The following is a 26,383-nucleotide window of genomic DNA, read 5'->3' as shown; positions in this document are numbered from 1 at the left end:
CTGGGATAGAATATCTAGTGTTGTTTTTTCTGTTGAGATGCTTAAACTATACAACAACAAAAAAATATATATATATACGCAACATGCAATAATTTCAACAATTTTACTGAGTTACATTTCATATAAGGAAATCAGCCAATTGAAATGAAATCAATAGGTTCTAATTTATCGGTTTCCCATGACTGGGCAGGGGTGCAGCCATGGGTGGGCCTGGGAGGGCAGTCTGAAGTGCTCGTGTGCAATAGTCTGTGAACTGCTCTTGCACTACTAAAGTCTACTAAACACATTTCCCATGACTGGAAAGGGGCGCAGCCATGGGTGTTAGTTTTTCTCCACAGAATGACAGCATGAGTATGACGTTTGCGCTCTTGAACAGACCCCTCTTGAACTACATATCCCAAAATGCACTTGTCGTTTCACCAAAAAAATAGGTTCAAGGTACAGTATTTTCATGACCAGAGAGCAAATTTTCTGTTTGACAATTTAGTGAATTTGTAAACGTCTTCAGTCGCAATTTGTGAAGTTAATCTGCAACAGAGTGCATTTGGTCGTCGAGAGACGTTTGTGCGTCGGTGTCATTAAAGAGCAAACGCTACAACAGGAAAAACACAACAACACTGTCGGTGAGTGCAACTTTACTATAGAGAGAACAATGAGCCAGATGTTTTACCGGATGTAGAAATCTGAAGCATCCGGTTGGCGTTTCCACTCAACACCAAATATGGTGATGAGAGGAAGCCCAGTGGCCGGCAGTGGGAGAAGACGGAGCGAGATGGATTTTGGACGACTTTCAACAAATTTTCTCATCTGATCTCAATACAGTTTTCTGTTCCCAAAACTAAAATATGTTACGAACATAGTACTTTGTGCCAAAGTTTTTTTTTTAAATGCGTTGTTTTGTAGTTTGATCTCAATACAGTTTTCTGTTCCCAAAACTAAAATATGTTACGAACATAGTACTTTGTACCAAAGTTTCCAAAAAAATGGCGGCGTTTTGTAGTGCAAGGGCGAATTGAGATTCAGGCTAAGCGTTCTCTAACTGAAATACGCAAATACATGCAAGAACGCGCCAATAGGATCTCGTTAGCTCGTGCTTGTTCTGCCGACTATGATTACTTTTCTCCCATTGGAAACGTTTGGCTGTGGTCTATCTTTGGGTTTAAAAAAAATCTTTGACTTTACTTTGTCAACTTTAAATTCTTCCATGCATCTTCCGCTGCAGTCTGCAATGCAGCATATGTCCCAGCGATTGCTACATAGCACATTGCACAAAGTGTGCCTTAGAAGTGTAATAAATATATATTTTTGTTCCAGCCAGGCACATTTGGAACATCAGTATGGCAGAGTCACAGAGGGTGGGAGATTTGCCCGAGGATGTAGACACAGATGACTGCATGACTTCATACACTCACATTTACAGTCCAGATTTACTCAAGTAAGTGGAAATACAACCTTAACGTACCAACTGTACTTGAGCTGTGCATTGTAATTTTTTTAAACAAAAGCAATGGCCAGTAGATTTTAAAGGGAAATGTTATTACCTTAAGTGATGTAATAGGAAAAGATGACAGACATAGTGCACTCTGTATAATACTGGTACTGTACATAATTTTTTAACAATATCTTTTCACAGAGACCAAGTGGCGTTCATAACTGGAGGGGGAACTGGAATTGGACTACGCATAGCTGAAGTGCTCATGAGGTACCTGGAGTGTCTTGACGTACTACTCCATGCTCCCTGAGACTGTACTTTAACCCTCTGGTTGGGTTATCACTGCCTGTGTCTGCCTATCTTCTCTCACCTCTTACCTATAGAGCATGTTACTCTTCACCTAAGACCTTGAATGATGCCTCTGTCACCTTTGGCTTCTCGGTACATCACATGATCTCAGCCTTAACTTTGCACCTTTCACTTGACTTGTCCCTGCACCCCTCACCCCTCATCTAGCACATTCCCATGGCCTTGTACCCTACCTGCACCTGGGACTGCTCACTTTATGCCACTGTGTTCTACCTATAGCTTACTTGTATCATCCGCAAACCACCATTAGAGACGACTAAAACCTTATGCTGCATGTCATCACACACGGAACATCTTGCACCTCACCCCTAACCTCTCACCTTTTGTCTCTTTCAGGCACGGCTGTGACACAGTGATTGCCAGCAGGAACTTGGAAAAGCTGAAAGAGGTCGCTACCCTTATATCGTGTAGTAGACCAAACAAAAACGATGTTGATTTAATGTTGAATAAATGTTGATTTATCATGCTGATGTATAGTCTATGTTTTTTTCCAGGCTGCTAAGAAGCTGATGGCAGCGACAGGGCGCCACTGTCTCCCTTTGACCATTGACGTGCGACAGCCCCAGACCATCTCCGCTGCAGTGGACGAGACGCTGAAAGACCTGGGCAGGATTGATATACTCATTAATAGTATGTAGAACACACACGTGTGCACAGACAGACATGCACCCATACAATAACATTGTAGGTTGGGGGGAAATTAAATTGACTCTGCTGTGAAATTGTGTGCGAAATTTATTTTAATGAAGCCATGACGGGGTGAAAGCAGTGTAATTTTGTTTAAATTATTACATTTTCTCAAGCTATGTCAATCTCTCTTTATCAACTGTTATCATATAGGCCTATTTCAGATCACAAAGCCATCATCTGTTTTGCCTTTTATCACGTTTGTTACGTTTATAACTTGATTTGCATTTCACAATATTTCAATCTCAGTCTTTCTTTACATTTGTACATTTTCTTTTTAATACCCAATTTTGAATGGAAACGTGTTAACGTTGGTTGTTTGAAATATGTAAGGAACTGTCTAGCGATCTATTTTATTTTATAGATGCTGCTGGGAACTTCCTGTGCCCTGCAACCTCCCTCTCCTTCAATGCCTTCAAGACAGTCCTGGAGATTGACACCATGGGTACATTTAACACCAGCAAGGTGGTCTATGAGAAGTGGTTCAAGGTATGCACTGAGATTTTTCAATCAATTTCCTTCAATCTAACTACCTACCTTTTCGCATGACGCATGGATATTCCTGTTTGTTTTTCATTGATGTGCTATTATCTCAGGTAGTCATGTTTCTGGTAAAATGTATGGATAAATAGACTTGATCATGTCTGATGTTTGTGTTCAGGACCACGGGGGTGCCATTGTAAACATCTCTGCCACCCTCGGCTACAGGGGTCAGGCTCTCCAGGTGCATGCTGGCTCTGCCAAGGCTGCCAACGGTAAGAAACGTTACAGTGTTATAACTATATGATTGTTACTATATTGTTATGTTTTTATGGGGTTCTATGTATTTGGTAGAAGTAGCTGTAGTCTTTTGGTGATTCAGCACTATTTCTCAGATATAACAGCAAGCCCACTAACAACTTCCCCGCTCTTCATTCGTCCCACTACTCTTTTTCTTTTCACGTCTCTCTCCCTCAGATGCCATGACCAAGCACCTGGCTGTTGAGTGGGGACCAAGTGGGGTAAGGGTTAACACCCTGGCACCAGGTCCTATTTCTGGGACAGAGGGCTTCCGTAGACTGGGTAAGGATCTGTGGCTGCCTGGCTGGGATTTGATAAACATGTTTGGATTGATTAAGCCGTGTGCCAAATTCACACATGGCCACACATACTTTTTAGTGATAAATCTTGCCACTCTTCTCTACCTTTTAATGAAGTATGTTTTAGTATACACTTAAGTAGATCTAGGTAATTCTGTGTTATTTCTATGGTAGTGAGGTCAAGTTATCAAGAGCAGAGTTTTAGGAGAGGTAAACTAAATTAAGTCCTCTTCAGTCTCATTTTTCTTTGCCCAAAATACTTGTTCTCCCTCTCCCTTCTCCTCCCCTCCATTCAGGTGGCAACAGAGCAGACAGCATGGGCGCCTTCTCATCCATTCCGCTGCAGCGGGCAGGCAACAAGACTGAGATGGCCCACAGCGTGCTGTTCCTGGCAAGCCGCGCCTCCTCCTATGTGACGGGCCACATCATGGTGGCTGACGGCGGGAGTTGGCTCACCTCAGCCAATGATGTGTCCATGCTGCTCGGTATAGCTTCCTCTCAGTCTGCTAAACTCTGACATGGCCCCTCTCCCCGTCCCAGGTGTGTAGTACAGGAAAGGAGGTGCAGCTGTAGGTCTAGGGGAAGAGGACGTTGTGAAGTGTGTTGTGGATAAGTAGAGTGCATTAATCTTTAATCTATAAAAAAAAAAAGTCTGCACTTTGTGACATCGGCTGATGTAAAATTTGATTGATTGATTGGAGTAAGTGGCATAGTTATAGGGGTAGTGTTTTGCCCTGAGTTGGGCATAACTGATTGCTTAATTTGTCTGGCTTGTGTTCCATTTTTTTCTGTGGCCTTTAGCCTAAGGACACTTTAGATAGAGAAGCATCGACTGTTATTATTTGATATGCAGATACTGTCTTCAAATTAAATTGTGTTTATTTTGCTTTCAGGCTATTGGTCAGCTGAACTGAAGAGAGACAAGTAGATGGTGAAGATGAAGTGGCAGATTTTGAATAATCTGCCAAATATAAATCAATGGATTTGCCGTGTATGATATTTGAGACTAGAAAGCTACCATAGCTGATAGTGGTTAAGTGGACAATAGGAGGTAAACACCAAAATATTGACAAAGAATTATTGACCTAAAAAGACACATCACAGCCACATGTTGAAAACGGAATAGATTGGCCAAATCATGTTTCAAGCATTGGATAATGAGTTAATCCACACCATTTAAAAAAAATCTAATTACTAACTAGAAAAGCTACTTTGGATTAAGAATCAATATGTTGATGAACGTGATTAGTAAAATTGCGTTCTGTAGTTGTTGAATCATGTAGGCTAGTTGTTGAAATTACATTGTAAAGCAATTACAATTTCCATACACAATGTCCAGAACTTTTCGTAATAAACCTTGACATAATGACATTTAAAATCTCTGCCTCCATTTCAAATATCACAACACTTTTCTAACCTTATCATACATGTACTGAACTTGAGTATTCAAAATGACTCCTCCAAGCAAACACTGAGTTTTCACATTGCATGCCCTACTGTATGACAATATTGCTCTAGATAAATGGTGAACGAAACAGTCGCACCAATAGTATAGCCAGAAAGATAATACATGATAATTAATATGCATTAACTAAATTCTGCCAGAAGGGGGCGCCAACGTACAATGCAGTAGAAATTGGCACCTTTGCTTCGGATTCAATATGTGTTGTGTTGCTAAGATGTTAAATTTGCCAATATACCCTTTACATTATTCGTTCACCATTATTATGCTAAACAAAGCCCAATAAAACCAAGAGCATTTAATCTATTGCCTACATGAGAAAGGCTGGGTACCACTCAGAATCACTGTTGGTGCTAGTTTAAGTCTTTTGGAGAATGTGCATGTCCATGGATGTAAAAATACATTACATTACCAAAAGTATGTGGACACCTGCTCGTGGAACATCTCATTCCAAAATCATGGGAATAATATGGAGTTGGTCACCCCTTTGTTGCTATAACAGCCTCCACTCCTGAAGGATTTCCACTAAATGTTGGAACATTGCTGTGGGGACTTGCTTCCATTCAGAGCTTTAGTAAGGTCGGGCACTGATGTTGGGCGATTAGGCCTGACTCGCAGTCAGTGTTCCAATTCATCCCAAAGGTGTTCAATGGGGTTGAGGTCAGGGTTCTGCAGGCCAGTCAAGTTCTTCTACACCAATCTCAAAAAAAAATTCTGTGTGGACCTCACTTTGTGCATGGGGGCATTGTCATTCTGAAACAGAAAAAGGCCTTCCCCAAACTGTTGCCACAAAGTTAGAAGCATAGAATTGTCCAGAATGTCATTGTATGCTGTAGCGTTAAGATTTCCTTTCACTGGAACTAAGGGGCCTAACCCGAACCATGAAAAACAACCCCAGACCATTATCCCTCGTCCACCAAACTTTACAGTTGACACCATACATTGGGGCAGGTAGCTCGAGAGAATGCATTTGCACTGCTCCAGGGTCCAATTGCAGTGAGCTTTACACCACTCCAGCCGACGCTTGGCATTGCACATGGTGATCTTAGGCTTGTGTTCGGCTGCTCGGGCATGGAAATCCATTTCATGAAGCTCCCGATTAACAGTTATTGTACTGACGTTGCTTTTAGAGACAGTTTGGAACTCTTTAGTGAGTGTTGCAATCGAGGACAGACGATTTTTACACGCTAAGTGCTTTAGCACACAGCCGTTGTGTGACTGAGCTCTTAAGTAAGGCCATTCTACTGCCAATGTTTTGCTATGGAGATTGCATGGCTGAGTGCTCGAGTTCATACACCTGTCAGCAACGGGTATGGCTGAAATAGTTGAATCCACTCATTTTAAGGGTTGTCCACATACTTTTGTATATATAGTGTATGAAATAAACAATGGTTAGACAATGCAATTAAAAGCCCACACAGGTATTTTGCATCGTATTTTGGACTGCGGTTCGTTCTGTGCGCGTGCGTGAAACGTCACCGCTGTATGCGGCTGAGGGATGGCTAGGGCCGGGCATTTGCTGCTGATGCTGTTGACAGTGTTAACGGCCTCTGCGCTCCTTTATATCGTTATACCTCAGTGCTGTAATCACGGTTTAGAAATGTGGCAACATATTTTGTATGTTTGACACATACAGAAGCATCTTCAGACGGAGAATCATGTCTTTGGAGAGCGTTAGGATGGTAAATACATTTCAGGAGGCCGGGAGAAGCTGAAGAAATTTTAAGCAAGCAGACTGAATTTGTTCCTGACACAGGTGGATGATTGTTGGATTCGAAACGTCTGGAGAAAAACACAAAACGCGGATGTAAATGAGAATTATCGTCAGAACTAATAAACTGACTTAAATGGGAAGAGGAAATTAGCTGAAGGTCTTCATATTCAGTCTAATTTTGCTTCAGAATCAGAGACTGACGAATTGGCTCGTTAGCTAGCTAGTTAACAAGCTAACTAGCTCGAGCTTCCTTCAGGATATTATAGGGATGCTCGGACGCCTTAGCGTTAAATCAATGTTAATATTGCCAAACATGTTATTGTCAGTCAGCAAGCATTGGCATGCTTTACTACATGGAGTTCAGCGTTGCTAGCTAACTAAGTTAGCAAGCTAGCTATTTATTTACTCGAAGGTTGGCGTATTATAATCCACGGTCAAGTTAAACACATCTCGCATTGGCTAAAAGCTAGCTAGCTGGTTAAACGTTGGTGATATTATTGCATCCAATTTATAGCATGAATCCCATGTTCTGCTTATTTTCAGACTGAAGTGTTTGGCAGTCAGCTGTATTAGCAAGACGATGCTTGACAACAACCGGGGCAACTGACAGCTAAAATTAGTCCGTCCCAATGATGCTGGAGATGGGGACAGTGAATTTATGTTTTAGATAACACGCCGTGTTTATCATTTGCTTCCGTTTTCCTTGATCAGGTTTGACCATTTTCTATCAAGTTAAACTGATCAATTCCCTTACTATCACAGGAACTCATCTTTTTGTGTGTGATGTCACTTCATATTTTCTTGTAATATCATAGTCCTCGTATGACATTGGCATGGAATTAGAATGCTAACTATTAGAATGGAGTAATTTAATAGGATCGAAATGGACATTAGCATGTTGCCCCAGTAATAGTTTGGTTCTTAGAACATTTCTATTTAGTCTGTGCTATTTTGCTAAGCCACATGTCACAAATGAATGTTGCATTCTAAAGTATACATAAAAGTTCATAATTCTATGGAATGAATTATACGTTTTTCTTAAAATGCACATTGGATTAGTTGACAACATTTAAAAAATGCAGGGTTAGTCACTGTAAATGCATGAGTAGTGGATAATTTAAGGCAACATCAACAATTATGGCAAGTAGACAAATCAATGAATATAGGGAGTGCACTGGTTATAAGCACTAAGGTGTTTACACAGTGCTGCGATGTCATAAATTCAGAGCTAGACAGGCAGGTTTTTATTTACCATCATGCAAAATTTGCCTATGGATCTAATCAAGGATGTCAACTACCATGTGTAGAATAACAATATTCAAATTGAGAAAGAATTGGATTTTGACTTTCATGTAAGAGGAATTATAAGCTTTCTCAAATTTGCTCAGGAATTATCTACTTAAATGGAACAGACTCTGATGTCTAGCCCTCTGGGGCATTCTGAGTGGGATCCAGAAGGCACAAGCTCCCATGGATTCATCCTCTTGGATTCAGATAAAGGAGCCATAATGCCTCAGAGAAAAGGTGGTCAGACAGCTTTGGATTTCCAGAAGGTTGACCAGGATGTATCTCTATGCCTGGAAGAGCTTTTCCAGGAGAACGCCTTAAATTTAGACAGTCTTTTCAGGACCTCCAGTTACTCTGGTGGAGACAAGATTTTGCCATGGGAGGGAGATCAATCTAATCATTCCCAAGATGTTCCCCTGGACAAACCTTCAGAGTTATCGCCTCTCAAAGACAAAATTGAGGAACATAACAATGTAAGTGACAGTCCTCTACCCTGGCTGTTATTCTCCAAAACCACTGATTTGCTCAGGGACAACTCCGTGTGCGAGGAACTAAATTCCCTGCAAGATCCACCTGTGAGTTACACAGACTCTGTTAACAGTCACAAGGAGCTGATAACCCTCAGTGAACCTCCTTCCCCTGTGAAGGTTTCAGATAGGACTCCAGATACCAACACAGAGGCTTCCTCTTTGTTGGTAGATCACCTCTCATCTGAACACTTCCCCTTCTCCCCCAGCCCTGCCCCTTCAAGTGAGGTGAACCCACAGGGTGTCAGTAAGGAGCTTTTACTCCTGTCACTGGATGAGGACAGTGGTTTCCCTCCTCCCTTACAGGGCGGGGAGACTGTGTCACCTGAAACCGGGGACAAAGGTTTATTCCTGGAACCTGTGACTGATCTACCCACAGTCAGTAACAGTACCCCAGAAGGTTTACCTGAGAGCAGCTTCTCACACGACGCCATACCTACTGACTGCGCTAGCGAATCGCCAGGGGTTCAGGTGGGATCTTTGCTGGATCTGGAGGTTCCTGACTGTGACAGCAGCCTCAGCCTCTGCCCTACTCCTCTTGAGTCACCTACCTGCACGGGTGCATCACCTGCAGAGGATTCGGAGCAGGAACACACGTTGGCTACTTCAATCCTGACCATATCAGAGCACAGAGGTGAGGGGGACTCGTCCCTCCTTCTGAACTCTTCACCATCGATTGAACCCCCGTCGCCAAAGTTCCTTTCCAACAGAGATGCTTCGGTCCTTATTCACCTGCCCAGTGGCTGCAGCTCCGAGGAGAATGGCCCCCAAGATTTGATGGAAGACAAAATAATCTTTGATTTGACCAAACATGAGGGAGAGGAGGAAATGGCTCTGGATCAGTGCTTGACCTCAGACGTGCTGCCCGATGAGGAAACGTGGGACTTGAAACCACCTGAGGCTATACAGGGTGACAGTGTTCCTGCCTTACAAACTGAACTGCACGATGGGGAAAGGTTGGCAGACTTGGACCTGTTTGCCGGAACCACAGGTTGTCACAAACGTGAATGTTTTGATTGCCCAGTTCTGGAGTTGAATGGTTTGTCTTCTGACTCTGGATGGACTAATGAACAAACAGTAGAGACGCTGTCACTCTCTAAGATGGTGGGGTCTGACTCCATGGTCCCCATAGTGAATCGGAGAGAGGAAGACCCGTCACCTCTGAAGGCAGTGTTTGACGCTCTGGACCAGGATGGGGATGGATTTGTACGCATTGAGGAGTTTATGGAGTTTGCTGCTGCCTATGGGGCTGACCAGGTGAGACGCACCTCTTTTTAGATTTTTGTCTGTGCATTGTTTTTTCTATTCAGTTCCTAGTCAGTGCATGAAGGAGTGTAAAGTCATGGTGAATTGGTCATCTGAAAGGGTTCTGCATGCGTGTTAACCTAGAGATCATAAGACTCATTCTGTTTAAAATATTTACAATTGATTTTCCGCTTTACTGTAGAGCTTCCTGTAAAAGCTTAGTTAATTCCATCAACTGTAATCCATCCTTCAGTGTTTCCTCAAAGGGCGAGAGGCTTTTATTTGTATGCTATTTTGTAACAGAGACTTGGCAGCCAAGCTAACTGGTAGGCCTCTGTTAATGCCCATTATTACAACTAGTTTCAGATTAAGAGGAGCCTAGATTATAAACGTCAGGTAACATGTTTTCACGTGGGATAGGCATACATTCTTATTTGTTATTTTCCATGACGAGGGAACGCACTGGGGGGATTTGTTACCCCAAAATGCAATAGAACCTAGGAAACCTGAGCACTTGGAATTTGGTGTACGATACTGAAGAACACCGGGCAATTTAAAAAAAAATATTTAAACCCTAAACGTAGCCTAAATGACGACAGAGGGCGATATTGAGTCATGTCGTTTTACCGTCCAAACTCATTGTATGCAGCCTGCAATACATTCGTATCCCTTGTAGACCGTACCTAAAACATTCTCTATTGACTTAGATAGGCTTAGATTTCCTCCTTAACTTTATTTAATGGTGAGAAGGCTGAAAAAAAGGGAAATATGCGTACTTTCCCTGTGAATCACCATTTTTCACCACCATGGTGGCAAATGCCAATCCTGGTTGTGTATCGTGTTCAGCCAATCAAGTTGCAGTAGTCTTTTTTTAACCGTTAACCTAACGCAGCGCTGTATCGCGGAAAACTAAGACTGTTCTCAGGGCGGGTCTGCCGGTTTTGACTAGCAGAAGTGAATTTTCGCAGCAGGTTAGGAGAATTAACGTGGCAGGTTAGGGTTAGCTAAAATGCTAAAAATTGTCTCTGGCGTGACTCGAACATATCTAGCAACAACCATGTCTGCCCTGAGAACAGTCTTGGTTTCCACTAATGCGATGAAACCCTTGGTCTGATAGTTTCAACCGTATTGGCTGAACGCGATACACAACATCCGGGATTAACATTTAGCCACTCTAGCATGGTGATGGAAATGGTGTTTTATAAGTAAAGTACTTATTTAAGGTTAAGGAGGAAATTGAAGCCCATGCAGCCTGAATGGAGAATGTATTTTTTATTTGCACGAATTGGTTCACGAGGGATACGAATGTATTGCTGGCTGCATACAATGCGTTTGGACGGTAAGATGACATGACGCAATACTGCCATCTGCCGGCCGTTGGGCTACCCTAAACACAAACCTTCAGCTTTGCATTTATCAGCAATAACAGTAAACTAGGCTACAATAGGTCACAAAGGGTTTGTGAACACACTATTGAAACATGATCAGACAAGGCTTGAGAGTAATTTCATGCTCTATAGATTGGGTTTGAAATTATCAGAGGATGAACCCGGGTCACTTATTCCCGTTAAACCCAGAGAATGCTTGTTGGCCAATGGATTTGAGAATAGATTTGGCCAACACTGCCACTCATTCTTAACCTTGTTTTGATTAATATTTTGCCTAATCTCTCATTGGTCAGTGTTCAATAGCTGGGATTTGGCATGAAAATTGTGATAAATCTGAAGGAAAATATACAGGCTGAAATTAATTCTGACAGGACAGGCCTGGTACTTCCAGCCCTCTTATTCTACAAAAGAAGCCACGAAGATGGTCAAATCTGCCCATAGGCAACATACCTCACTCCATTGTACTGGATAATCTCATGTGTAATGGCTGCTCCATCCTGCCCCAGCTATGACCTTCAGCCATTCTCCATCCCAGGCATATTGCTTTACACCCAAACGTATCACTTAAATTCTGTGGTTTTACTTCGCTAGGAAGTGAGGCCAATTAAAGAAAAACAATAAAATGCCTTCCACAGCTGTTGGGCGGTGAAAGGTGTAAAATAAATAATTTGATTGGCATCCATCCCTTTTTGTGAAAATAATTGTATGTGGGTATAGGCTAGAGTTTCCCCCTTCGTTTTTTTTCATAGTTCTTTGGTTTTACTCAGAATCCACCCTGCTTTATTTCTCTGCAAGGCCATGGAGTTAATTTTATTATTTGTCTACGAGGACATGGCTGGGCCAAGGTGTTGGATGTGGTTATATGTACACGAACTCAGTAAAAACAATAAAGTTAAAAAAGTGTCAGGTTCATTCCTCTGTTGTCCAACATTCTTGCCTTTTGTGCCAGTCACAAAAGTATGTTTATAACAAGTACTCCTTACTTCCTGTAAGCACCCAACCTTTCAGTTGCAAATAATGGGCGAAAGGTTGGATGCAAATACCATTGTAACTGGTGACACACACATTCGCGATTAATGATCTTTTCAATGATTACCATTCCGTATAGGCCTACTTCAGCACATTTAGCCTACTTCAGCACATTTAGCCTATCTTGCCAATTGTAGGCTAGAACAGAATTTCAGGACTGACCCTGAATGTGGTTGCTGAAAGGAAGATCTTGGAATGTGGGGTGGGTGGGGGGGGGTTTAGGCAATTAAAGAACTTCCATTGTAGCTTTATCCACAATTCTTTCAGAGGAGACATTCTATTTTGTTAACCTCATTTCCCTGATTTTAGATTTTACCATGACATTTTAAGCACAGATGCACTCTACATTATACAAGATAGTTAGTGCGTAGTGGTTGTCAAACGAAAGTCACTCGAGTCAAACCACCATTTAGGCCTAGTCAAAACATTTGACAGTGATTTCTTTGCAACGGGAACTGGATAGATTAGCAGGCTCTATTGCTGGCTGACTAATCGTCTCTTTAAATCCCCTTCCCCCAGTTCATAACACCATTGTCAGCCCTGTTTTTTCCTGTACACCGCGTAGGTATCTCTGGCTCCCCAGACTGAGTGGTTAGGGAGGATTAAGTAGAACGTTGTATTTCCCCAGAGTCAGAAGGGCTGAAATGTGTAGGGTACCATCACCTCCCTATGACCCCGTTTTCTGAGAGGGAGGGGGGACTGCTTCCCTCTGGACCATCACCACGAGGTACCATATCTTGTTTTTTTATGGCGCAAGATAAATGAACATGACATTTGGGAAACCCTCCCAGATCGCTGGTGTAGTCTAACTCCGTGTTATTCCATGGTGTTTGGTTTCTGGTGGCCTCTTCCACGAGTAGCTCCATAGTATCCTTGTGGTTTTCCTGACATCCATGTTTATCAAGGATTTGTTTTGGATCGCAAACCAGGTTGTGCAGATTTGATTACCTCAGTGTCTCTCGTTGAGCTGAGGTATTGCATGTCTGGCTTCCATGAGCTGTGGGAAAGCTTGCGCCCTTTACAGCTTATTCAATTGCTTCTCAGATGTCCGCCTGGCATATCATGACTAGAGAGAGAAATAGGCTTAGACTGGTTTGCGTTCTTCATTAAGGAAAATAAGCAAGCAGTAGACAGACTTATCTCTATAATTTGAAGAATGTTATTTAATGACCTTATGAGTGGGTTTTGTATTTATCGATTCAAGGACAGTTTGGCATAGTCCTAGTTAGTGACACAAATTTTCCACCCAGTAGGATAGACAGACCTATAAAACCCATAGAAGCCCACCTAACTTTCCATTTGGTTTCGGGTGAAAGGACAATGTGACTAGGCCTAGCTATATACAGATAAAACTTAGGCCTAGTTATTCCCTCCTTGCTCGGTGGTAATACAAGCTTCTGAGTAACTAGGTTGCAGAAATGCAATGGTCTTTCTGGTGTCTGCACCACTATTCATGTGAAGGATGCCATTTCATAAATAAAATATACCCTATAAAAAGTCAATAGAAAGTGGTGTTCAGCATGACAGTGTGGGCAATGGGCATATACAATTTGTTTACAGCAACTTATTTTATGTGGTACACTTTGTCTGTCCTTGTGGATTTTTATTGTGCCTGTAAGCTTCACAAATCATTTTATTTTCCTTGTGGTGGAAGCGCTTGGCAAATCTCATGTACATAAAACATTTCACAGGTAGTTCTGAGCAGAGGAGAATTAATATCTAACCTAGCTAACTTTACACTGCTAGGTCTGCATAGGACATTCCCTGCGTTGATAGTTGTAGACGAGGGAAGCTATTGCATGTACAGTATGATATCAGATATCTAATATTTGCATGGATGTCCTAATCCGTTAATGGGGCCTCAGAGTTGAATGCAAATCCCATCCCGGAAACATTCCAGGAAGAGGTGTGTGTGACAATCAGGCAACCGTGTGGATCGGAGGAGAGAAAAGGGAACAGGAAGAGTTTGTAGAACATGGAGCTTGCAATGCCAGGGTTGTGGATTCGATTCCCATGGGGGACCAGTATGAATGTATGAACTCACTACTCTGGATAAGAGTGTCTGGTAAATTACTTGAATGTAAATATATATACTCCATCACGGAATGTCCTTTGACAGTGGTAAAGCCCCTATACTGGGGTACTGATGTAAAAAGTATTTGTGCCTGTAATAAAGCAGTTTTGTGGGGGGGAAAATCCTTCTGATTGGCTGGGCCTGGCTCCCCAGTGGGTGGGCCTAGGCCCTCTCATACCCACCCATGGTTGTGCCCCTGCCCTGTCATGTGAAATCTGATAGATTAGGGACTAATTTATTTATTTCAATATACTGATTTCCTTCTATGAACTGTAACTCAGTAAAGTCTTTGAAATTGTTGCATGTTACGTTTATATTTTTGTTCAGTGTAGAACAGGATTATCTATTTTGGATGCAGTTTACATGGAGTTGATGGAGAGAGAAAGACTGCGAGATTGTGCTCACGTGAGTGATAGGCTGTTTTTAAAACTCTATAGCTGCAATTATTTTATTTTTTAAAAATCTTTACAATTAAAAAACAAGGTGACCCCCGAAAGCCAGATGGAGATGGATAAATTAGACATACATTCGGTATTTGTATTACTGTAGCACAGACTATGCTGCAGCAAATGTAGACATACCTGTTCCAAGAAAAACCATGAGATGATAGGTCTACATGCATTGTGAGCTGCGCTCCATACTGAGATGGGCTGTCTGTCCCCACCCTGAGTGTTGGTGATTCATCATGCAGAGGCCATAGAGAATCCAGATTTAGACTGCATATAATTTAACAGTTCCATTTCACGCCTTGCTGTTCATATAAATAATTTATTATAATTTACTGGTTTCTTGCAGTTATTTTATCCCAGGAAAAGGGAGTGGTTTTGGCCAGTAAATCTCGGTAACCGGGTTCCCGCCATTCAACCCTAGATCTGAAGGGTTAGACAAGTTAGTGGCAAGGGACAAAAATGTAACTGGGCTGAGAAAAGAAGACTGAGAAGACAACGGAGATGAAGGAAGAGCCTGAATGTAATGTGGTGCAGTCAATGAGAATGAGAGGGAAGAGCGGAGCAAATGAAAGAGATGACTGCAGGCGGGGATTCATGATGTAGCCAGTCTAGCCACCTCAGCCTTTTAGTCTGTCTCGCAGTTGTTTTGATTTCCCTGAGGTCTGATGATCAGAAAATGTTACAGTAAATAAGTAACTTACGTGTATTGTACAGGAAGCCCCTGCTGCATAACTCTGTCACAATCCTAACCCTCCGTTATCACACATTGATCACCCTCAAAATAAGGCCACCCCAGGAATGAAGACATGGCAGTATCAGGGAATTGGAAGATCACAAATTGGACAAGGTTTTTTTCAACCAACACTCCAGTGGGTTTTGACCTAGTTTCCACACAAAGCCCTTGGCCCTTCATTGTGGTGGTGGCAGGCAGCTCTTGTCCATCCACCTCCCTCTCCCCTCTACAGACAGCCAGCCAGTCAGCCTCCCCTGTCCTGCTTTTATGTACATTCCCACTAATCCTCAGTGGAATGTCCGATGCCCTGTCCCAAACCCCCATCCTGTCTGTGTGTGTGTGTGTTCCATTGTTGTTCACATAGAGAATCTCCCATTAGCTCCATCTCCCTATCCATCTAGGCTATTGCTAGTGAAGTGTCAGTAATAGTTATTCAGCACAGTAATACTCCGTTGAAGACAAGCTGTTATGAAACCCCCCCATAGGAATAAGCATCTCACTCCCGGCATGTTACTGCGTCTTACTGCACAACTGTGGTCTGTGTGGAGCACTGATTAGACACAAATAGAGGAAACCCAGAAAAACCACCATCCATCCAGGCTCTCACTGCCATGTAAATGGAAGGACATGCCTGTTTTAGCCCATGAGGTATTATGACTAGTGCTTTCCCCAGACTGCCCCCTCAGGGCCGTTCTCTTTGGGCTACTGTACATATGGTGGGATCTTTCTTCCCTGCCTTTTTTGCTGTCAGAACTACAAAAGCACAGCACTGACAGTAGTGAAACCCCCACCTACATGTGCTGGTCTCACCTATTCTCTAACTGGAGGTGTGAAGAGAGGTGTTTCCTGTGCTGTGGTGACACTGCTCTCCGGTTGTCTGTGGCCTGTTCTGAGGAGGATCGAAAGTTCAAGTGCAGGGAGACACCCACTCACTCTCACCTCTCAAATGTCAATCTCCATCTCATTTACTGCTGTTTATAAACTTCCAACCGCTTTAAACGACCCATCTATTCACCGCCATCCACTTCCTGACCAACCTAATTTATGAAAGATTTGCATAGCAGCGAGCGCTTGGCTATCAAATTTAACCTGAAATCTTATACCAACATTTCAGTGATAAACCACCAATAAGGCAAACAAGTCTGATCTTGCCTTTAAAACTTCAGTTGTGTTTAAAACCTGTTAAGTATAGGGGGTGCTGTTGTCACTATTTATGGAAATCGTGTAATTTTTGAAACGGCTTCCTACAAAATTATTGATCGTACAATATGCATATTATTATTATTATTGGATAGAAAACAGTCTATAGTTTCTATAGGCGTTGAAATTTTGTCTCTAAGTGGAACAGAACTCATTCTACAGCAATTTCCCTGACATGGAGTCAGATTTCACACATTTTGGCCCCTGTTCTGGAGTCAGTTTTAAGGCCACTGTTATTCCTATGAGTATACGGACACTGCTTACGTCTTCCCCTGGATGCCTTTACGTGATGACGCTTTGAATGGTATCGATTGCCCAATCACAGCCACTATAAATGAAAAAACCCTGTAGGTAGGAACTCTTTTCTTGGTGCGTCATGCGCGCGGAGGATACCGACCTACTGTTTTTCCAAGCATTAGTGTAGCCAGTTATATTTCTCCGGTCATATTTTTACTCGTTATAGGAGTTAAAAACATCATACGGTAGTTAATTTAAAGCGTTTTATAGCAATTTATATCCGTTTAGTGCGATTTTGGGACATTTATTTCTGAGCCACTGTGAATCTCTGGGCACCGTTCCAGTTCATGCCGAACGCAATGTGCATTTCTGCATGGCAAGAGGACAGCTTTCGACCAAAAGACGATTAGACCCAAGAAAGGATTCTTTGACCAAGATTCTGATGGAAGAACAGCTCAAAGTAGGAACAATTTATTATGATAAATCGTGTTTCTGTCGAAAAATGTTAGTGGCTTAGGACGCCATTTTTTTTGACTTAGCTTCGCTTGGCGCAAACTGTATTGAAAAGTAAGGATAATTTAAAAAATGTAATTCCGCGATTGTATTAAGAATTAAATTGTCTATCAATCGCTGTCCACCCTATATTTTTTAGTCACGTTTATGAGTATTTATGTATACGACTAGATCACTGTCTAATATGGCGCACAAACATTTTCTGACCAGCTGGGCTACTTTTCTCATTGTCTAACCATGATTTTGGTGGCTAAATATGCACATTTTCGAACAAACTGTATATGTATGTTGTAATGTGATGTTACAGGAGTGTCATCTGAAGAATTCTGAGAAGGTTAGTGAAAAAATTAATATATTTTGGCGATGTTTACGTTATCGCTCTCTTTGGCTAGAATCAATGCTGGGGTAATGTTTGCACATGTGCTATGCTAATATAACGATTTATTGTGTTTTCGCTGTAAGACACTTAGAAAATCTGAAATATTATCTGTATTCACAGGATCGGTGTCTTTCGATTAGTGTATGCTGTGTATTTTTACGAAATGTTTGATGATTAGTAGTTAGGTAAACACGTTGCTCATTGTAATTATTCTAGTCCATTTGTGACGGTGGGTGCAATTGTAAACTATGCCATCTACCTGAAATATGCACATTTTTCTAACAAAACCTATCCTATACCATAAATATGTTATCAGACTGTCATCTGATGAGGTTTTTTCTTGGTTGGTGGCTATCAATATCTTAGTTTAGCCGAATTGGTGATAGCTACTGGTGTTGGTGGACAAAGAAAAAATGGTGGATTATGCTAATGTGTTTAGCTAATAGATTTACATCTTTACATATTGTGTCTTCCCTGTAAAACATTTAAAAAATCGGACATGTTGGCTGGATTCACAAGATCTGTGTCTTTCATTAGCTGTATTGGACTTTAATGTGTGAAAGTTAAATATTTAAAAAAATATATTTTTTTTGAATTTCGCGGCTCTGCCTTTTCAGTGGGGGTGGGGGGGGGTGTGCCGCTAGCGGCACCCCGGGGCTAGACAGGTTAAAGACATGGTCTGGAACTTTGGCAACTAGTAAGTATTTTATTTATTTTTTCTCCCGCTTTGGGCTGGATGTGTCAATGTGTAGTTCGTACATGCATAATCTATGAGCAGAATTACTGTTTTACCTCAATTAGCCATAAAATCCCTGATTTGAAAGCAACTGTTTACTGGAAGTTGTTCAGTGCCGTTTTACACCACCTGGGCCAGCCCCCTAGCAATTTGAGTTCCAGCCAATGAGTTTCAGCCCCTCTTCATTTGAGTTACAGCTAGCAAGATGCACACACAGCAGAGCGTGAGAGCGCAATGACGTGGTGCACATATCTGCATGTGGCTCGTGAACGCTACTTTCATAATTGCTGGCTAAAAAGTATACAAAAGTACTGGAAAATCTCTTTAATATTCAAGCAGGTAAAGTGAATCGGTCTATCACCTTGAGGGCTGTAGTTCTCAGGCTAAGTCAATCCACAGTTTTCTAAGAGTTTCAGCTGCTCCCTCTCTAGATGTAGCTTATGTTTGCTAAGCAGATCGACTGTTTGGGTGTGTGTAACTGATACAAAAGTGCCAAACAGGAAAGTCTATTCACAAAGTTAAAGCCTTTGTTGAATGGCCATGTAAAACCCAGTCAGATTTGTACTTGTGGTACTATGTTATCTATTGTGGTACTATGTCATCTATTGTCTCGGGTTTACTCTCATGTTGATGTTGAATGTTTTCCCAAGGCCTCTGCTTGTGTTTTGCCCACAAACTTCCGTAACCTCCCAGCTAATTGTAAATGATACATGTATGGAATGACAGCATAATGAGTATGGGATGTGTAATTGCAACATACTGCATTTGTATCTAAAACTTTATAGAAATTGGGTCACAACTGGGGCGGCAGCGTAGCCTAGTGGTTAGAGCGTTGGACTAGTAACCGGAAGGTTGCAAGTTCAAATCCCCGAGCTGACAAGGTACAAATCTGTCGTTCTGCCCCTGAACAGGCAGTTAACCCACTGTTCCTAGGCCGTCATTGAAAATAAGAATTTGTTCTTAACTGACTTGCCTAGTTAAATAAAGGTTAAAAAAAATAAAATTAAAATAAATAAACTAGGAGTGATATTATTTTTCGGAGCCTATTAAAAGAGAACTGCCTCCTAGAACCAACTTCTCTGGTTATAAATGTGGTATCAATATGAGTCAGAAACATTACAAAGTGTAATTAGGATCATGTTGATCATGAAGTCAGTCTGCCTTCACTTGTAGCCTGTGAGAAAGACCCGATCACTTGACAGAGAGCCATGTGAGTGAGAGGTGCTTCGGCACACAGCCAGGAGACGGTAATTATAATTATTATATTCAGCCCAAGGGCACAATGGCCACTGGCCACAAATGCATGTATTTTAGCGGGCATTACAGCCACACAAACGGGATGCAGGTGGAAATTTGAGGCATTATGAAATGCTTGTCAAATTGTGAATGAGAGACTGATGAAGTGTGTATAGCCTGCGCAAAAAGAGACTTTCATGCGACTTTTTCAAATCATCATTAGAGTCGCATCAAAACATATAGCCCAACATTTGTATCACATCTAAAGTTACATAACTCTAAATTAAGCGTATATAGGAGGACATGTTTCTTTGTTAACCGCTCAACACAGAGCGCACTCCCCCAAATCATTTGGAGAAAATATCCTTTCTATTTTATTCAGCTATGTTCAATTGTATTCTTCATACTATAAAATAATGCCATGAAATTCTAAGCAAATCTTGTTTGCTGCATGAGTGGAAGAAGTAGCACAGACCCTCTGCTGGTGCAAAACACTAAGCAGTCAATAATGTATGTACAGTGGCAAGGAAAAGTATGTGAACCCTTTGGAATTACCTGGATTTCTGCATAAATTAGTCATAACATTTGATCTAATCTTCATCTTAGTGACAACAATAGACAAATACGGTGTGCTTAAACTAATAACACACACATTATTGCATTTTTCTTGTCTATATTGAATACATCATTTAAACATTCACAGTGTAGGTTGTAAAAAGTATATGAATCCCTAGGCTAATGACTTTTCCAAAAGCTAATTGGATTCAGGAGTCAGCTAACCTGGAGTCCATTCAATGTGATGAGATTGGAGATGTTGGTTAGAGCTGCCCTGCCCTATAAAAAAATACTCACAAAATGTGAGTTTGCTATCCACAAGAAGCATTGCCTGATGTGAACCATGCCTCGAACAAAAGAGATATCAGAAGACCTAAGATTAAGAATTGTTGACTGGAAAGGGTTACAAAAGTATCTCTAAAAGCCTTGATGTTCATCAGTCCACGGTAAGACACATTGTCTATAAATGGAGAAGGTTCAGCACTGTTGCTACTCTCCCTAGGAGTGACTGTCCTGCAAAGATGACTGCAAGAGCACAGTGCAGAATGCTCAATGAGGCTAAGAAGAATCCTAGAGTGTCAGCTAAAGACTTACATGCTAACATCTCTGATGAGTCTACGATATGTAAAACACTAAACAAGAATGATGTTCATGGGAGAACAACACGTGAGAAGCCACTGCTGTCCAAACAAAACATTGCTGCACACCTGATGTTTGCAAAAGAGCACCTGGATGTTCCACAGCGTTTCTGGCAAAAAATGTATTCTCACTGGAGAAAGTCTCAGAGCAAACGAAACAGCACCCCTCTGTTCATTTCAATTAATTATTTAGGCCCTAATCTATGGATTTCACATGACTGGGAAGAGGCACAGCCATGGGTGGGCCTGGGAGGACAAATGCCCACCCACTGAGGAGCCAGGCCCAGCCAATCAGAATTAGTTTTCCCCACAAAATGGCTTTATTACAGACAGAAATACTCTTCAGTTTCATCAGCTGTCCGGTTGGCTGGTGTCAGATGATCCTGCAGGTGAAGAAGCCGGATGTGGAGGTCCTGGGCTTGTGTGGTTAAACATGGTCTGTGGTTGTGCGGCCAGTCGGGCATCCTGCCGAATTTTCTAAAACGACATTGGAGGTCTCTTATTGTAGCGAAATGAACATTATATTATCTGGCAACAGCTCTGTTGGACATTCCTCCAGTCAGCACGCTAATTGCGTGCGCTCCCTCGACTTAAGACATCTGGGGAATTGTGTTGTGTGACAAAATTGCACCTTTGTGACCGACCGCCTTGATTTCGTCTTCTGTAGGAAAATTTGAAATTGTGTTTTTTACATTAGATAAAAGCAAAGACAGAGCTACAAAATGGTATATCTGCAGTTGAGGAACAATTGGAAAGTAATTCTGCTTTGAAAGTTGATAAACTTGTAAACTCGACTTTTGAGAAAACGGCCGTTGAATGTTTTGATACCTACTGGAGAGCTCTCCTTTGTCTACACCCATTCTGCATTGTTCACACCCTCTTAAGCCAGTCCCACCCATCTCTTTAAGGATTCACATGTGAGGTCATGTGCTAAACAGTGAGTACAGTAGTAAAGATTAAGACTAAAAGTGGTAAAATTAGTAGCCTACAGTAAGGAATAAATCCAGGTAAACAAAGTGTTCAGATAAAAATATTTTATAAATATTAGATGACGCTTACCCAGACACACTGGGTCGTGAAAATGCAATAACCCCCAGCCACATCTTGCTAAGTGGATGGGTCTCTACAGAAGTTGTAAACGGTACAGCGAAATGGTTACGCCGCGTTAGACAGGATTACCTCCATATTCTGACCAGATCAAATAGACAGAAGTGTGCTATATGGCAGACCAATCCAAACTCATCTCTCGGCATGTCCAGCCCACTCATTATCTTAGCCAATCATGGCTAGCGAGAAGGTTGCTGTCTTTTTCTGTGACTTAACCAACTGGGCTTGTAATTTAACAATTTTATTCGTATTTACAGGCATACAAGTTTGTTAAGGCACATGAAAGTTCACGTGTTTAAAAAAATATATATTTAAAAAACTTTACGTTCACACGGCTCTCCTGTGAAGTAGTGACCCACAACATACGCCTAGTTTATTGAAATGGGTCACATTTAAGAGTGGCCTTTTATTGTACCCAGCACAAGGTGCACCTGTGTAAGGATCATGCTGTTTAATCAGCTTCTTGATATGCCACACCAGTCAAGTGGATGGATTCTCTTGGCTAAAGATAAATGCTCACTAACAGGGATGTAAACAAATTTGTGCACAACATTTGAGAGAGATTTATTTATTTATTTTATTTTACCGTTATTTTACCAGGTAAGTTGACTGAGAACACGTTCTCATTTGCAGCAACGACCTGGGGAATAGTTACAGGGGATGAATGAGCCAATTGTAAACTGGGGATTATTAGGTGACCATGATGGTTTGAGGGCCAGATTGGGAATTTAGCCAGGACACCGGGGTTAACACCCCTACTCTTACGATAAGTGCCATGGGATCTTGTGGGTATAGAATATTCCTGGGATGTTTTATTTATTATTATTATTATTTATTATTTATTTATTTATGTTTTATTTTTGCCACCGGTCTACACACAATACCCCACAATGTCAAAGTGGAATTTTGCTTTTTGAAATGTTTATAAATTAATACAAAATTAAAAGCTGAAATTTATTAAACTCCTTTGTGGCAAGCCTAAATATGTTCAGGAGTAAAAAGTCACATACAATGGGGAGAAGAAGTATATGATACACTGCCGATTTTGCAGGTTTTCCTACTTACAAAGCATGTAGAGGTCTGTAATTTTTATCATTTTTATCACTTAAACTGTGAGAGATGGAATCTAAAACAAAAATCCAGAAAATCACATTCTATGATTTTCAAGTAATTAATTAGCATTTTTATTGCATGACATAAGTATTTGATTACCTACCAACCAGTAAGAATTCCGGCTCTCACAGACCTGTTAGTTTTTCTTTAAGAAGCCCTCCGTCTCTCACAGTTGAAGTGTACCTATGATAAAAATTACAGACCTCTACATTCTTTGTAAGTAGGAAAATCGGCAGTGTATCAAATACTTGTTCTCCCCACTGTAATAAGTTGCATGGACTCGGTGTGCAATAGTAGTTGTTAACTTGATTTTTTTAATGATTATCCCAGCTCTGTACCCCACACCCAGTCACTACAAAGATACAGGCGTCCTTCCTAACTCAGTTGCCGAAGATGAAGGAAACCGCTCAGGGATTCATCATGAGGCCAATGGTCATTTTAAAGCAGTTGCAGACATTGTAGTTACTCCACAAAACTAACCTAAATGACAGAAGGAAGTATATACAGAATACAAATATTCCAAAACATGCATCCTGTTTGCAATAAGGCACTGAAGTAATTCTGCAAAAAAGGTGGCAAATTAACCTTCTATCCAGAATACAAAGCATTATGTTACAAAGCATTAGCAAATCCAACACAACACATCACTGAGTACCAAGTTAAATATTTTCAAGCATGGTGGTGGCTGCATCATATTATGGATATCCTCGTCATCGGCAAGGACGAGGGAGTGGTTTTAGGATAAACATTTATGGAATAGAGCTAAGCAACAGACTCTAGGAGACATTCCCCTTTCAGCAAGACAATAACCTAAAACTCAAAGCCAAATATACACTGGAGTTGCTTACCAAGACAACATCGAATGTTCCTGAGTGACCTAGTTACAGTTACTCAAATCTGCTGTAAAAACTATGGAAAGACTTGGCTGTCTAGAAAGAATCTTGAACAATGTTTTGTACAATCCAAATATTGTACAATCCAGGTTTGCAAAGCTTTCAGACTGTAATCGCTGCCAAAGGTGACTGTATTGACTCAAGTGGTTGAATACTTATCTAATCCAGATACAGTCTATTATTATTTGATTTTTCATTAAACCTTAAAAAAAATGTCAAAGCAGCAATTGATAAAACAGGACCATGATTGCAAAACAAGTGTTTCTGAGCTTATGTCAATATTACACAGGTAAGCTAACGATTACTGAAATCAGGAATGCAGACAGGATTAATAGACCTTTAATAAATGAGGGACTGTGTCCACACCACCTGGTGTTATGTTGGGCACCTACTGACCCCAAAAAGATTTTATGATTTTTTTTCTTCTCAATGACATGTATTGCTCAATAAAAATATTTTAAGGAAATACAGTTAGGCACCACATTACAAGACAAAACAGCTTGCTGAATCAAGTATTTTAAGTGTAAAAGCAAAGCTTGTTTTCATATAATAAAAAAAAGCTTAAAAATATAATAATAAAAAAAGCTTCTCACTTAAAACCATATTTTTTTGTGTTAATAGAAATTTGTGTTGACAGCTGAGCTGACTGAAGACCGGGAATTCAACTCGCAGTTGTTATCATTTCCACGGTAACATGTCTTTAGATGACGTGATAAAACTTAAAGTTGCAAGCTACTCTAGTAGCAAGGTGTTGTCGAATGAGTGTCTCATGAAACACATTCCAGACACTGGTACTTCTTGCTATGTTGATATAATTGGGATTTGACAGATAAATATTGCTATGCTAGCTAGCTGCTGCCAGGTTAGCTAAACATAAGGTCAGCGCAGGCTTTAGCCTACACCTAGAACTGAATCAGCAGATCTTCTTGAGATGGCGTGTCTGTCAGGAGGGGAGAAGTCTTCAACATCAACTTCTCTCCTTAGCAAAGCTAGCTTATCGGTGAGTGCAGTTCACCTTTAGGAAAACAAAACAATAAAGTACATTCCATATTCCCCCATTCCATATTTCAGCTCCACAACAATGTTTATGTTGGCTGTTCGGTCTAGTTCTTATACATTAGGGTGTAAAGCGCACAAACACTAGTAGGCCTATCTCCTTGGATACCACCTCTTGTTACCAGGTTACCCGGGGAATGGATACAGGGACATCACATAACTGATTGTATCTTGTCATTTGAGTGCCAGGTCAAGTGCACTCTGTCTCTTTGTGTATAGAAATCTTTATTTAAGTTGTAAAATGCAAGTGGTAGCAAGGTTTTGCGTTGTGTGTGTGTGAGAGAGAGAGTATTTGCATGCGTGTGTGTGTGTGTGTGTGTGTGTGTGTGTGTGTGTGTGTGTGTGTGTGTGTGTCTTTTGGTTTGAGTAGGCTTATAGAGACGTGTTGGGCTTGTGTTGAGGGAGGTGAGACACTTGGAGCTCAACCCATAAGCTCACCTTGTCTGAGGACACTGCAGTCCTGTAAAATTGAAGCGCATTCCCGTGTACCTTTTATGAAAGATTCTGTGGAGGTCAGAGCACTTTTTTATTGGTTCTTATTGTCTTGTCTTGGAAAAGAAACATAACAGTTGAAGGAGCCTAACCACAGAAGGCTCAGTGAGACAGTTCAGTCATTTTGCCGATTTTCAATGATGTTTTTGCCGTCCCTGACAAATTTCCATTACGTGACCGAGCTCAATGAAATCAGTAATTTTAGGTAGTCCATTTGTTTTAATGTCCTTAGTGTTCACAAAGCTACAGCCTTTCAATTTGAATGCATTCCCCTGTTCCTTAATTCTATTCGCAAATTTTTACCACGTGTAAGCAATGCCCGTACATCACGTTAATTTGGACAGAATGCAATCTGATTTATTCACAAAGTACTCGGGGCAACACAGCTGATTTGATTATATGGTGAAGTGAGCTTTTTGATTGCTGTGTCTAAGTGTGTTTGAAAGGTCCATCATGGCTGTCTCTTTATTACAGGTGAAGGATCTGACCAAGTTCCTGGACCCAAGTGGGCTGGGGGTGATCAGCTTCGAGGACTTCCATCGAGGAATCTCGGCCATCAGCAATGGAGGTGAGTCAGAGGATCTTCCTTACAAAGCTGTGATGACCACGACTGCCATCATAGCTTGGGCTTTTATTTGGAAACGCCTTTGAAAGCTCGAAAATGAGGCCTATGTGCTCTCACTGACATGCCAAGAAAATCGGACAAAATGGGGCGTCTTTTGTCAATCAGTTGGTATCGCTATCCACTAGATA

General features: G+C 41.3%; 2 protein-coding genes across 4 annotated transcripts in view; both read left to right on the top strand.

The window, feature by feature from the left end:
• Positions 1-393: 393 nt before the first annotated feature.
• Positions 394-4,938, top strand: decr2 (2,4-dienoyl CoA reductase 2, peroxisomal). Of its 2 annotated transcripts, none has more exons than XM_055924039.1 (10): positions 394-623; positions 1,315-1,435; positions 1,634-1,702; positions 2,138-2,189; positions 2,296-2,431; positions 2,853-2,977; positions 3,150-3,243; positions 3,446-3,550; positions 3,864-4,052; positions 4,461-4,938. In XM_055924039.1, the coding sequence occupies exons 2-10, from the start codon at positions 1,338-1,340 to the stop codon at positions 4,493-4,495; spliced, it is 903 nt and encodes a 300-aa protein (XP_055780014.1). In that variant the 5' UTR covers positions 394-623; positions 1,315-1,337; the 3' UTR covers positions 4,496-4,938. The 2 variants fall into 2 exon arrangements, with proteins under 2 accessions (XP_055780014.1, XP_055780017.1); XM_055924042.1 differs by having other exon boundaries at positions 3,864-4,107.
• A 1,566-nt stretch (positions 4,939-6,504) lies between these two features.
• rab11fip3 (RAB11 family interacting protein 3 (class II)) overlaps positions 6,505-26,383 on the top strand; it is a 46,732-nt gene continuing 26,853 nt past the window's right edge. For both annotated transcript variants that reach the window (XM_055924028.1, XM_055924020.1), the window contains exons 1-2: positions 6,505-9,814; positions 26,105-26,198. In XM_055924028.1, the coding sequence (XP_055780003.1) occupies positions 8,147-9,814; positions 26,105-26,198 (1,762 nt within the window). In that variant the 5' untranslated portion in view covers positions 6,505-8,146. The remainder of the gene's footprint in view (positions 9,815-26,104; positions 26,199-26,383) is intronic.

Source organism: Salvelinus fontinalis, chromosome 1, assembly GCF_029448725.1.
Source record: "Salvelinus fontinalis isolate EN_2023a chromosome 1, ASM2944872v1, whole genome shotgun sequence".
Lineage (NCBI taxonomy): Eukaryota > Metazoa > Chordata > Actinopteri > Salmoniformes > Salmonidae > Salvelinus > Salvelinus fontinalis.
Note: the sequence above shows the minus strand (reverse complement) of the source record. Positions and strands in the feature narration are given on the sequence as shown.